A 13824-nucleotide genomic window follows, 5' to 3' on the forward strand; every position below is an offset into this window, starting at 1 on the left:
TTTCCTCCTTATTTCCCTTTACATAACTGGCCCCCTCGCTCCCTCCTGCATGTGCCCGTTCACTCTGGTCTTGGTCTAACATGTTCCAGAGGCAAAAAACTAGAACCATATTTTATGAATGAATAAGGAAAAGAAAGATAAAAGAGGGGTTTTATCCCGTTACAGACCACCATTCAACATAGACTGGCACAGTACGAAATCAAGACTTCAAAATATGCTTGTCAAATTACCACCACGCAGACCTGGGCCCTTACGCTTACTGTGGTCTGACGTATAGAAAAAAATGTATTAGGTCGATCTTGTGTTTACTAAAATTACATTGGGAAAAATTCCAAAGAAAGTTGACAAATATAAGGACAGTAAATAATGGCTCATCGATGATCTTGTTCAAATGCCCCTTTCTCTTTAGTTTATGCATTTGGGCAAGGATTTTCTCACCACAAACCTTCGCATAGTGCTGTTTGTCTTAATATAATCTGGTGTCTGGATCCGTGTAATGCCTTAATCTTACATCTCTGTGCATTCCATTTGGTGTTAAACCTGTGTATTTGCTCTGTGCTGGGATTTCAAACTTCCAGAGGTTTAGGAAAGTTCTTGGTGGCCTCGGTCTGAACTAATCTCCAAACATGACCCTGTTTCTCACCTCCACATCCCACCCTGAAATACTCCATCCCTCGCGTAGATTTGCGGTTCTCACGCTGAGGGACCCACAGGCTTTCTCCAACACTTTTAGACATTTTTACAGTTACTAATTAAAATAACAAGTAAACGACTTATTTTATTATTTTCAACCCCTGCTTGGTCTAGTTTTGGTTCTGTTTATCTTCTGGTTTAGCCTTCCCACTGTAATGTGTGAGTTAGTGTGAGTTAGTAGACCAGTGAAGGTGTGAGGACCACAGCAGGAGTCAGTAATACTGCAGAGTGAGGAGGTGTCTGGACTTGAGATGTTTCTTACTGAAGCTGAAGAATGTATGGACTTGGGACTTCTTTCTTTTTAATATGGTACTGTATGAGCCTTACCTGCTTTCTATCTTTGTACTTTTGATGAACACTTTGAAGTGCCTAATCAAGGACAGAGGCTGCACATTAGCCTCATGCAAATAACAGTTTCCAAGTCTGTGGCAATGGTTTTAATGTACAGTCTCAGTAACCTAATAAATGAATGAAATGTTCTCTGCAGAATCCTGATGCTAATGTACCACCCAGAAGCCCAGGCAGAAAACAACTCTCTCCTCCAGCCTGTCCTATACACGGCAGCACACACAGCATCAACAAACAGAGCCCGTGCAAATGAACATGTGCACACGTTCTGCATGCAATTCTGTGTAGTTTGTTTTTCTGGGGTCAGCTCACGTACGGCATTGTCACGCAAAGGACTTTTAGCCCCTGCTCAAAACTGACTCACGCTGTGCAACCTTTGGGTTCGAAGCACTCCCTGACTGTGCCTATGTCACACGCTGAAGGGCCGTGACCAGGGACTGAAGGGTTTCAGTGCGGGCTTTAAAATGGGCAGTCAAAGTCCCATGTGTTGGAAGGGAACATACTCAAACTCATCATCAATACTCAAACTCATCTCAAAACTATTAAGTAAATCAGTGGCATTGAACCGTGATTCTATATGACAAAGAAGCCACAATATACAGTTTTACATCACTGAGGTCTGAATGGGATTTACTAACACAGAAACGTATGTTTAAAAGTATGTTTCATACTCTCTTACTCTGTAAAATATTGCAACAATAGTTAGTAGAATTTAGCTTTTGTTCCTCTCACCTCCTGCAGCACTATTTTAGACACTTTTTATCTTGCAAAACCAATCAATCATCCATTTGTTTATTATGAATATTAAAAATATAAAGTTTAATCGATGAACTGCTTTGTTTGTTTTGTAAGGCCACCCTTTTCATAAGTGATTTTAGTTCATGGATTTAATGGATCTACATCTGGCTTGATCTTTACAGATTGATCAACCTGCTGTACAGTGTAGCCCTGCTTCTCTCCTGAGCTGCTGTTTCGTCTGCTCTAGACAGAATTTTACCAGTGTGCTCTCATTGTTTTGACTCTCATGCTGCCTCATATTATCTGTGTCTATCTGCACTTTCAACACCTGCCTGCCACTCAACACGAACCACCTGCTGCCCTACTTACCGCCTGCTGCAAGGATTTCCGACTAATGCAGCTCAGTTAGAGTTACCATAAACATGTTGTCAAGAGATTTTACACACAAAATATGATGTCATCTCCTAAAAGCTAAAAGGTGTCAAATGAATGAAACAATGACTACAAAACATGACTGATTTGGCATATCTATTTCAGAACCCCCATCCATTTGGTCACAAACTGCTCCCTCCGGTAGCGTTAGGAGTCAGACGACCTTTGAACCCCCACACAAACACCTTACTGTACAGTCACGCTACACTTAAACACCTCACAGGAAGTTGAGGCTCCTTACGTATTTAGCCTTCACTCCTGACCTCTGCTGTGAGAACTGGGAATCCTTCCTTCTCATGAGGAACACCTGTTTACTGTGGTCTGTTGTTGTCAGGACCAATGGGCTCTCGGGCAAATTACTTCAAGTTGAGGTTAAAGATTTCTTTTCTTTTCGCCATCACAGGCCTTTATTGCCAATGCAGTGATAATTTCAAAAGAGAATCTTAAGCTTAATGCCCAAAACTTGCATTGATACAAATAGCAACGCATCATAATGCTAAAATAGGTTAGGGTTAGCAGCATTACGGTTAGCATTCTCCTTTATTTCTGTATTTATGGTGCTGTTGAACCACTTTTCTCTGCTCCGTGTCTCTTTATCTTTATTTGGTAGAAAATACATCCATAATTCAGCGTTTCTTAAAGTGTGTGAAAGAGTTGTTCTGTTTCCCCCTTGACTGTGGCCATTTGTGAGAGGTCCCCAATATGCCGTCTGTATAGAGGTATCCCCCGAAGACTAGGGCTGTGCTGATGGCATTTCAGAGCTCGAAACAAGTTGGGGCAGCAGCCGTTTGTCCTGACCTACTGTACCTTTGACGGCATGAAAACTGTAGGGAATGGACTGTGCGGCTTTGATCCACCTGCCTTTATATACAGCGGGAAGCAGATGTTTACATACACTTTATAAAAAGACACATTTGCCTTTTTTTCCCACTGTCTGACATGAAACCAGATTTAACTATTTTTTTTTTTTAGGTCAGTTAGAATTTTCAAGATTATTTCTATTCCAGAAGAATGAGAGATAGAATTTTCTGCACAATTTTGTACTATTTGTTACAAAACCAAAAGTTTACATGTACATTTCATTAATATTTGGTAGCATTGCCGGGTCAAACTTTTTGTATCCTTTCACAAGCTTCTCACAATGATTGGCAGGAGTTTTGGTCCATTCCTCCAAACAGAACTGATGTAACTGAGCCAGATTTGTAGACCACCTTGCACATGCCTTTTCAGCTCAGCCCATACATTTTCAACTGGATTGAGATCAGGACTTTGTGATGGTCACTTCAAAACATTGACTTTGTTATCCTCACACCACTTTGTAACCAGTACCTTATGCTTTGGGGCATTGTCCATTTGGAAGACTCATCTGCACCCAAGCTTTAACTTCCTGGACGTCTTGAGATGTTTCTCCAATATTTCCACATAGTGTTCTTTCTTCATGATGTCATCTATTTTGTGAAGTGCACCAGGCCCTCCCACAGCAAAACAACCCCACAGCATGACGCTGCCACCGTCAGTGAGAAAAAAAAGTATATGATAACATCTGGTTCCTGTAAGTGTTTTTGAGTCTTCTTCTCAACATCCAAAGACACGCATTTGTTTAGTGAATCGGAATTAGTAAACGCAAGGTTCTTGATCACAAAAGGAGCATCTTCAGCATCTTCCGGAAATAAAATAGAACTAGCAACAGCTGCATTTGAGTATGTAAGAAATCACAGCGTTGGCCTGTGCAAAATGTTTTGATTTGAGTCGATGAAACTTTTATGCCTTGTCAGTGCGCGGGACGTTTTTATTGGGATTAAGCGATCGGGTCAGCGGTGCCTACTGTGCAGAGGGGGCGCGAACCCGGACTGACCCGAGTGAATCACCTCCTCCATCTGTCCCATCTTGGAATCTCTCCTTTTGAGCTGTTTACGTCCGCAGCATGTGTCCCCCGACGATCTGGAACAAAAGTTGGAAAAACAGTGAGCAGACGGTGAAAGATCAGCAGAAGTTTAGGGGAAAGTAGTTTTGTTTGGTGCACAGAGACATAACAGCTGCTGTCATCGGGGATAAATATCCAATAAGCCCAGAGAGGATCAGTAAACAACTCTGGCCTAATTAGAGAGCAATGGATTTACATTCACGAGCCGGATTTCCTTTGTTTTTTTTATGAGAATGCTTTCACAATTACACCTTTCCCAACATTTGGAATTGGGATTAAGGAAGATTACTGGTAAATCCATCATTAGGATTTTAACAATACTACATTCAAGAGAAAAAAAACATGCACTGGTGCCTAAAACAGAAGTGGAAAGTAACTAGTTTGAGGTTGTTGGAGAAACTGGCCCGCTCTACACCCTGGCTTTTTAACGCACTACACTATGTAGGGCTTACATCATACTTCATACATAATGTAAAAAAACAACAGGGAAGTAGCTGGATCCCAGAGCATAATATGTATATTAATGTGCCTTTTTAAACATATAAGTGACTATCGGTAATGTTTGGCATTGGTAACAATCTCAAAGAAATATATTAACGGTTGCATTTTCTTACTTTCTTCTTCTTCTAGATATCGTACATGAAACGAGACTGTTGTTGTAGTTGTGCTTGGTTTCCGTTTACTACCATGTTAATTTTAACAACATATTTTAATTTAGTTTTAATCTTAGTCTTTTGACGAAAATGTAATTCGATTTTAGTCTAGTTTTAGTCAAAAAAATATCTTCAATTTTAGTCTAGTTTTAGTCGACTAAAATTGCAAGTAAATTTAGTCGACTAAATTGAAGACGAATTTAGTCGACTTTGCATTGATAATATTAATTATAATCATGTTTAATCTTGTTCCTCTGCTTCATGGAGCTGCTCCACATGAACAAAGCTCAGAGCTGATCCTTTGGCAGAGAATTGACATGATCTGAGGCTCTTTCAGACGGTCAATAGAAGTTTGGATGATTTTAGTCTCACCTTTTCAGTTTTATTTAGTCTCATTTTAGTCGACTAAAATATCTGGACATTTCGGACATAGTTTTAATCTCATGAAAAACTTTTAATTTAGTTTTAGTCCAATTTTAGTCGTCAAAAATAACACTTTGACTAAAATTAAGACTAAATATTTTAGTCGACGAAATTAACACTGGTTTACTATATGAACGGTTCAAACAGCGGTTTGTAAGTTTGGTCTGTGTTTGATAAGCCGCTTTGAAATGTAACAAGTTCACTTTGTCAATGAGGCTAATCACAACACGCTGCCTTTAATTGATAATGTAATTTGCTATAAAGTGAAGTCAGTTCATAAAAGGGTACACGCGCTTGTATGTTGTGTGTATGTCCTTCAGGGGTCGCGCTTCATCATTGTTGTTTCGTAACTAGCATTACCCCTGTTCGGGAATGTATACATGAGTTTCAGTGATGTAAATCGTACTTAATGTAAAGGCCGTCGTGTAATTGGCCATTGTATTATGAGCAGATAGAGCATGTAATCCATGTTTTTGCTGTTGTTTCCTTGTTGTTTTGTTCCTTTTGTACTATGGTGAAATGTACTTTTTTTATTGCATTGAGTTTGGGGGGGCCCTCTCCTTTTGAGAAGAATGTATACTGCTCTAATAAACAAATAAACTAAACTGAAATAGTCATGGAACCACAAGGAAAGTAAAAGGGGTACAAGTGCTACATTCGATCATTACTTTTATCTTATCCTGACTCACAGGTTAGTATTTGTTATGGTCTCATTACAGATTGTGACCATACTTTCACCTGTGCCTAATATCCTGCAGCTAGAACTTCAAGATTTTTACTGCACTTGCACACACACTAATGTCCCGTATTTTGGGGAAGTACGCGCAACAGTACAGCGAGAAGGTAAAGGGTCCGAGATTTGGAGATGGATGAAGTCTTTCAGCTCTGCGTCGGGTGTATCGTATTCTGATATTTTCATTGGGACTTTTATTGTTCACAGTGGTTTGGGTTAAACAAAATGGGGCCTTGTGGAGATCAGGGCGAGTGCAGCTCCTCCAGTCGTGAGCTTTGTTCTGTGGGAGCTTTTCTTGTTTGTGAGAAATGTCACAACGGCTACATCAAGCTCTGCCTATGAGAAACAGACAGCAGGGAAACAGGCGGCGTATGAAGAACTTGATGTCATTTTAATTTTACTGCTAGTAAAAAAAAAAGTTAGTTAATGTCAAAGTATAGATTTTGAATACTCATGTACAATGTGTATGAGTCTTGAGTCTAATCCCAATGAGCGTTCTTGTCAGATAAATCTGAAATTCGTTCAGCCCCACTCACAGATCTACTTTGCAACAATGGAAAAGTGCGGGTAGTTCATTTTAATGCACCAGCACACAGCCAATTATGGAGAGGCATGTTGGCTTTACAATGCCCATAAAAATACTCTATTCAATCCCTTCAAATTATGTCCACATTGTGCAGAGATTGTCCAAAGTGGCTCCGTGTATTCTGTGTTGCAAAGAGTCATTTTTATGCCTGAGCCATAAAAGGAAAAGTCAAAGGGCAGCACACTTAATTGGCCCTGATTGAAATGCTGAGTTTTTGTGGTCATTGAGGTAATTTTTCAGAAACAATCGCCCAGTTTCTGTCTAAGAATCCGGCCTAATGATAGGCGCTGGCTCAGGTCCATGCGGGCAGCGATCCAACTGTATTCCAGATTGAAGTCTCTGACACTGACAAAAATCTCAACCCTTTTGGGAAGAGTCTCAAAATCTGGCTCGCTGTCAAACTTTGAAGACTGGCCGTGCACAGAGAGACACTTTTTTTTTTCTTTCTCAATCCAAATTAAACACGCAGACAATGGGATGCACAGCTCAAGTTCAAGTGCAGTGTGGTCCGCGTCTATCCCACTGTTCCCAGAGAGATTTTTACATAGGCTTGTCTTTATACTCATTGTTTATAGCCGATAGATGTATGTTCAGGATGTAGTTGTCTCTGAGTGCGGTTTGATACTTGAGAAGGGGCCATCTCCATCTCCTTGGGGGGACTTTCAACACCGGCAGCGGTGAAGGACAAGCCCGTTCAGCAGCGCAGTGAAGTGTCATGTGTGTTCACTTATTTGTGGTTTCCTATCTGTGTTGTATCAATCATGTGGGGCATGTGTGCCACAGCTCAAGGTCCCGCCGACTATTGGATTATTGTCAGGTCTGTTTAAAAACAGGCAATACATTTGTGCCAGTAATATAGCAACTTTAATAGAATTGTATGTTTACAAGGTGCTTTTCTCACTTGATTGTTATGCTTTTGAAGAGTATGGACTACAGTCACACTTGAAGGGATAAAATATGCATAGCAGTTGCAGTTTTAGATTGTTATCTGGCAACTCAAGAAAAATATCATGTTGAATACATACTACAAATGTCTAAGGCGTCCGTTCTCAATATAAAATAACACTTACTACAGCGAACTAAGGCTATAATGTGTATTTACTGTTTTATTCACTGCTAAAAAGGGTTCTATAATGCTGCAGTGTTTGCATTTCCAAGTTACTTTATAATAATGAGATTGTGCAGAAAGAAGTCTTGTCTTATCTTGTGTCTAGTGAGAGAACACAGTGCTTCCAACAGCGCAATGCCTCTCCTACTAAATCACATGAATATGACATTACAGTTAAAGTTATTTCAGTGTACAGAATGGGTTCAGTAGTCAATCACTAAATGGTATATTCAAGTGCTAGAAACCTGCATGAAAAGCTGCATGATTTCACACTCAAGGAGGGGAAGTACCCTTGCTGTTGGATGCACTTATGTGACATTTTCTGACCCTGAGTCTGGTATTTCGGGACCTGCCAGAAAGTCTCCCACACCAATCATGTGCTGCCCTGTTTATTTGTATCAGTGTAAGTCTGTTTCCCCGATCGCAGACCTGCAGCAGTGGCCTCTTGTTCGTGCTCCCACCCTGACGCTCGGACCATGCTGTTATTCCCATTAATGCGGGGCTGATTCAGTCCTACATTAGGTTGTCACCGCCTTCATTCAGTCTCGCTAAAACCATTCCCTTAAAACAATACGGACCCAGTGACCTACACACATTCAAGGTGATGCTAACTTTTTGTAGCGCAGGCAGCCTGACTTGACGACATGGGGACGGCTGCCTTTCATGTCTCAAATTAAGGTAGAACAGGCCCGGCCCCTCATGAACCATATCCTATAATGCATTTTCCTGTTTCCTGGTGAATATACGCAGCTTTACTGAGCAACGTTTTATGAGCCCATGAGGTATCAGCCTAATCTCTGCAACCGTGAGCGATGTAGTGATTTTGATTAAGTCTGTTTCATGTTTTCATGTGTACTTTGTGGTTTACTTAAAGCAGTATGAAGGTACTCTTTTTTCCTTAATAAATCCCTCTGTGGGTAATGCAAGTGTTAATGGGATGATTGGAGGGTATTTCATTTCCCCCTGGTGTCTCTGGCCAGAAAACCACAATTGCAACTTGACTGCACCGGGTCGGAGGCCCCAATACACACTAATGGAATCTCGAAGAAGAGGCTAACAGGCTAACAGGCAAAGCTAACTGCGGGCTAGCACCACTTACACAGTATTAACAGCCATGTTTGAGTGAAAAAAATGATCTCCATTGTTTAATTGGATGCACAATATCACTCTCTCCCTTTGTCTTTTCTGTCAGTATAGTATTTATTCTCACAGACTATTAATAAGTAAAAAAAACGCAACATGCTATGACACCTGCAGTGCCGGTTATGGCCTCAAGGGGCATGAGTTACTTAGTACTGCTTTAAATCAATACTTTCTGTTGAAACATGTACTTTTTGTGGTGGCTCGCAAAACTTCAATCCTTATGATCAACGCTTGAATCCGAATCATGGATTTTGATTGAAGAACAGGATAAAACATGTGCAAAATGTCATTATTATTATATCAACTGAATATGAAGAGAGATTGTAACTTTCACCACTTTCACACTCCACAACCTTTGGGTAATCAGCTGGACGTCCCTGCTGTAAGAATCGCTGTGGAGTCTGTGGTCCTTTGCGAGTGCCACAGAGGAAGTGCCGCCCACTCAGAAATATGGAGGCTATTATTATAAATGCTGTGGTTAGCAGATCAGGGGTGTTAAGTGGAATTGACACCTGACAATGGTTCGAGGTGTTTGATTGGAACAGTTACTTAAACATGAACTTTTAATTAGAAGTAGAGCCGCAGCTGCATTTCAGGGTAGACTAGTCTGTGGCTTGTTTTTTTTTTTTTTTGGCAACAGTTCATTGCACTTGTATTTGTAAAATGCTCTGGCAAGAACAGTATAACACTGCTGCTAAATTATCTAGTACGCGCCGCTTGCTGTGTTTGCAAATACCCCGATGAAAGTGGCCTGAAAGGTATAAAACCATGAGGCAAAGTTAAAGCAGCTCAATTGGTCTAAATTCTCTGAAAACAGCCTTCAGTCCGGAAATGATTAGGCTTCTACAATAACTCCAATAATGACAATAGGGAAAGCATGCAGCCAAAAGCACTTAACATCAGGAACAGTGCCCAGTATGGGTCCTGTTTCGGGCGGGCGGCGACGGGGCACACAGTATGGGGGAAAGGTGTTTCAATTAAAGACTCAAAACTCTTTGTTAAAACTACAAATGGCCTTTCTCAAGTTAGTGCAGGGTGACACTGGTTACAAAGTGAAGACTAAATGTAAATCGCCTGTTTTTGAATCATAAAAAGCTTTTAGCAAAGGGTTTTATGTGTGTGAACTCTTCTACATATATATTAACCTAGAGATATAGGAGTTTAAAGCTCATTTAAGGACTGATATTTATGGCACTGCGATGATAGTAGATTCATGTGTGTTTTCAATTTAGCCTTTGAGCTCTGATGCAGCCGGATGTGTCTCATGTGGGACACTACAATAGACAGTGAATCATCATTGTGGATGACTATACACAAATAGACAGATGTGTTGTAGCCATTTAGTTCAAATTAATGTTGCTTTTTATTTATTTGAGGTGTCTCCTTGTCACATCTGGAAATGGCCAACTTTCAAAAGGACTTTTTTTTTGTGTTGTAGAGTTCGGGAAGGTGATGTCATATCGTATTATGGGATTAGCAGCAATTGTAAACTAATGGAGATTTTAAAAGTTAAAATACTGGAGTTATTGTTCACATTGAAACACTTGGACACCAGCAGTAACTCAGCAGCTAACGGAGCTGTTCCATGGCTATTTTCTCATTTTTTTAATACTGTTTTTAGCTAATGTTAGTCAGTGGAAATGTATGCTAAGAGCTGCAAAGATGGCGGATCATCATCGTAACTGTGGAATTTCCCGAACTCTATTGCAATTTCAGTTAAATTCTAATCCTTGCCATTTGCTAATCTTGCTCTGCTATTTTGTGGACCTCAAATGTATTACCAGCTTTGTATGATCGAATAATACAAGGTTAAAAAGATTTTTCCCTTGCTGGCGTGGTCACTGCATATCGACACGGTTGAACGAAGTCTAGAAGCACGCACTGGCATAAAGCGGAGCTCATATTGATATGATTCATGGCGCAGTAGCAGCAGGAGGTCGGCGAAGCCGGGCCGACCTCTTCAGTGGCCGCATCATCTCTGTTTCCTCCCCAGTTCTCGTGTTATCCATCATGGAACCTCCAGACAGCAGCCAGACCGTTTACCCGGAAAGGTGATGGCGTTAAGCCCCAGTGTGGTGTCAGAGGCACGGTCAGATAGACTGGAAAGATGTTTTTAAGACCATCTTGTAATAACTTGGAGTAAGTTATTCCTGATGCGATGTGAAAATGTGCCTTTAACTCTTACTCTTACTTTGGACTTTTAGGCAGTGTGTTTTAATGCTTGATATCTCTTACATTTGTTCTCCATTTTGCATTTAATTTAGCTTCGTATTTTCTAAGCTGATACTTGGTGTGACTATTTTCATAACCACAGCTCTAAAGTTTGCGGTATCTTCCTTGTTGCCAGTCCACACAATATAACGGCCAGACAATACCCCACCACTCGAATTGAACCACCAAACTCTCCACGCATTTCAGTTCTTCACTCATCCCTGTATGGCGCTAATTTCAGTGGGATTTATGGGGTCTTGTCTGTTTGTTTTCACAGGACCTCCGGGAAAACGTGGCCGCATTGGACGAAGAGGGGAACCCGGTAAGGCTTTGCCAAAAATCACTTTGTTTGTTTATGCTGTTTTTGCTGTCTCCATCTCTCCTCACCCACTCGCACTTGATGGTCATTGGCTTCCACATCCTTCTCATGATCCACAGCAAGAAATGTCAAACTTCAGCTGAGGCTTTTAGTTTTAAATTGTTGAAAAAGAATGTGGCCTTCTCTAGGTGTTAAGCTATAGGTTTGGTCAGGACTTCCTAGCTGGGAGATTAGCCTATTGGTTTATTTAGGCTGATGTATCGCAGCTGATCTCCATGGTAACGCAGGCAGCTTTTTATGGCCTTAAAGCAGGCAGAAACTGAGCAATATCTATCTCTAAAAGTTTGAACTTCTATACTTAAGCCACATTACCCTTTTGGCAAGCCGCACTTCCATAAACAATGAAAGTTTAAATCATCTTTCAGTCGCCAGGAGACCTTTTACATTGAATTACATTAGACATGTAAGCTAATCACAGTTGCTAATCCTTCATTTTCGACCTAATTGTCGACCTTTGTAATCTAGGTATTTTTATGCTTTAAAATGTTGCTGCATTTTGTGCAGTACCCCGTAGTTGTAGTAGTTGTTGTTGCCTCTCTGTGACAAAGTGAAAAGGGTAGGATAGATGAGCAGTTAATCTCTTAACCCCCACCTGAACTGAGCATGTTTTCCCAAGTTTGGCCTTACCCAAATCTAAAAGCTTCTTGGAAAAAAAACATCAAAATAGCGACAAAGACAAGTATGAAAATGCAAAAAACAAAAAAGTGACAAAAAAAATACCAGAAAAGCAACAATAACAAAATAAAAAAGTGGCCAAAGAGCAACAAAAAAGTGTCAAAAACCCGACAAAAAAGCAAAGAAAACAGTGATGACAAAGCAGCAAAAAGGGCCACAAAAGAGCGACACAAAAGTGACAAAAACGTGCTATATGGTCTAACATCGAGACTGTTAAATAAAAACCGGAGAGAAGTTGAATCAAGCGTGGACATTTATTGACACATCCATGCGACGAGAATCACCAAGTACCTGGGTACGGAGATGCTCTGAGGAACAGTTCACAGTTCACAGTATTTATGCATACACACAGCACAAGATCATACGATTGTGGGATGGACCAATGGTGTAACAGGTCTGAGTGATCTTAAGTGTCCAGGGACAATGACGAAATGTATAAGTTACAGAGATACAGGTGAGGCCAAAGCGAGGACACAACCACAAAATCAGTTATGGATTAGATGCCCTGACCCTGGTTAAGTGGGCCAAATGATGCCATTTTAGCTGTACAAAGGTCACAATGTATAATTGGTTGTTGTCCATAAAACATAGGTAATATGATTGTATCAATATATAACAAGCAGTTGAATTTCCATAGCAATGCGACCAAAAAGTTACAATGAGTTTTGGAGGCCTTAGCTTTGAAATGAGGCATTACACTGTTGCTCTGCAGTTGAGAAGCTCTTGGATTTGGGTAAAGCTGAACTGGAGAAAATGAATTCTGTTGAGAGGGTTAAGAGGTTAATAGCTTCATGATTACTGTATTTATAGTATAGAAATATTATCCAATATGGCGTTGGGTGGCGTTCGTGTCACATGATTCGCAAAAAAACGGTTGTGCATTTATTGAGGTGATGAGGGAAATCTGCGCACCCGGAGAAAACACTGTCTTGGAATCAAACCCTGAACCTTCTAGTAGGGCAGGGCGATATGGTCTAAAATCTATATCACGATATTAAAAAGAAATTCCACGATAACGATATATTTGACAATATAATCGACAATGGACAAATTACTTAAAAATCCATACTAACACTAACGGCACACTCATTTCCTTGCAAATATGTTCTACAGTCGGTATTTATGCTGCTCAGATGCAGTCAGTGTTTATGCTGCGTAAAATTGATTATATCGTGTCCACAACAATATCAAAAATTACGACGACATCGAAAAATTATATCGCGATACCGATTTGCAATACGATATGGCCCACCCCTACCTTCTGGTCATGAGGTGAGATTGCTAGCTATGTCGCTGATTTGACTAAATGCTAAACTTCTTCCGAATCAAAGCCGTTTATTAACAGTCCTCATGAAAACTTCAACATCTTAAGTCTTCCACAATTGTATTAAAAAAGAGGGAAAAATAAGGAATTTGAAGAAAAATCTCAGCCATATTATTGTCAGAAGGCTACGTACCAAGATATCCACCAGAAAAATTCACCAAAATGAGTAGGCGACCTCTTCGCAGATCAGGTTGGCCCTTTTCCCCTCCCCTTCCCCGTTTTAGCCGACATCGCGCTAACCTTGGCCATGTGGTTGCACTAACCTAGCCCAGATGTGCGCCGTTCGTTGGGTGAGCGGTAGCAGCTGCTGGAGTACGCTGCTAATGAGATTCTCTCGTGCCGAAATCGCTACCCAAAGACACTGTGTTGGTTTTCTGCCGATCAAAAACCGCAAAAACGAAACCTTGTATGCGCAAATAAGGGTTGTTAGACGAAATGATGGTTAGTGTGGTAC

General features: G+C 40.6%; 1 protein-coding gene across 1 annotated transcript in view; it reads left to right on the plus strand.

The window, feature by feature from the left end:
• The window catches only part of LOC306963054 (uncharacterized protein), a 163580-nt gene that overhangs the window by 104509 nt on the left and 45247 nt on the right, over positions 1–13824 (plus strand). Inside the window, exon 3 of the mRNA XM_079556494.1 lies at positions 11270–11314. Coding sequence (XP_079412620.1) covers positions 11270–11314 — 45 coding nt within the window. The remainder of the gene's footprint in view (positions 1–11269; positions 11315–13824) is intronic.

The sequence above is a fragment of the Gobius niger genome (genome assembly GCF_951799975.1).
Source record: "Gobius niger genome assembly, chromosome: 5".
Lineage (NCBI taxonomy): Eukaryota > Metazoa > Chordata > Actinopteri > Gobiiformes > Gobiidae > Gobius > Gobius niger.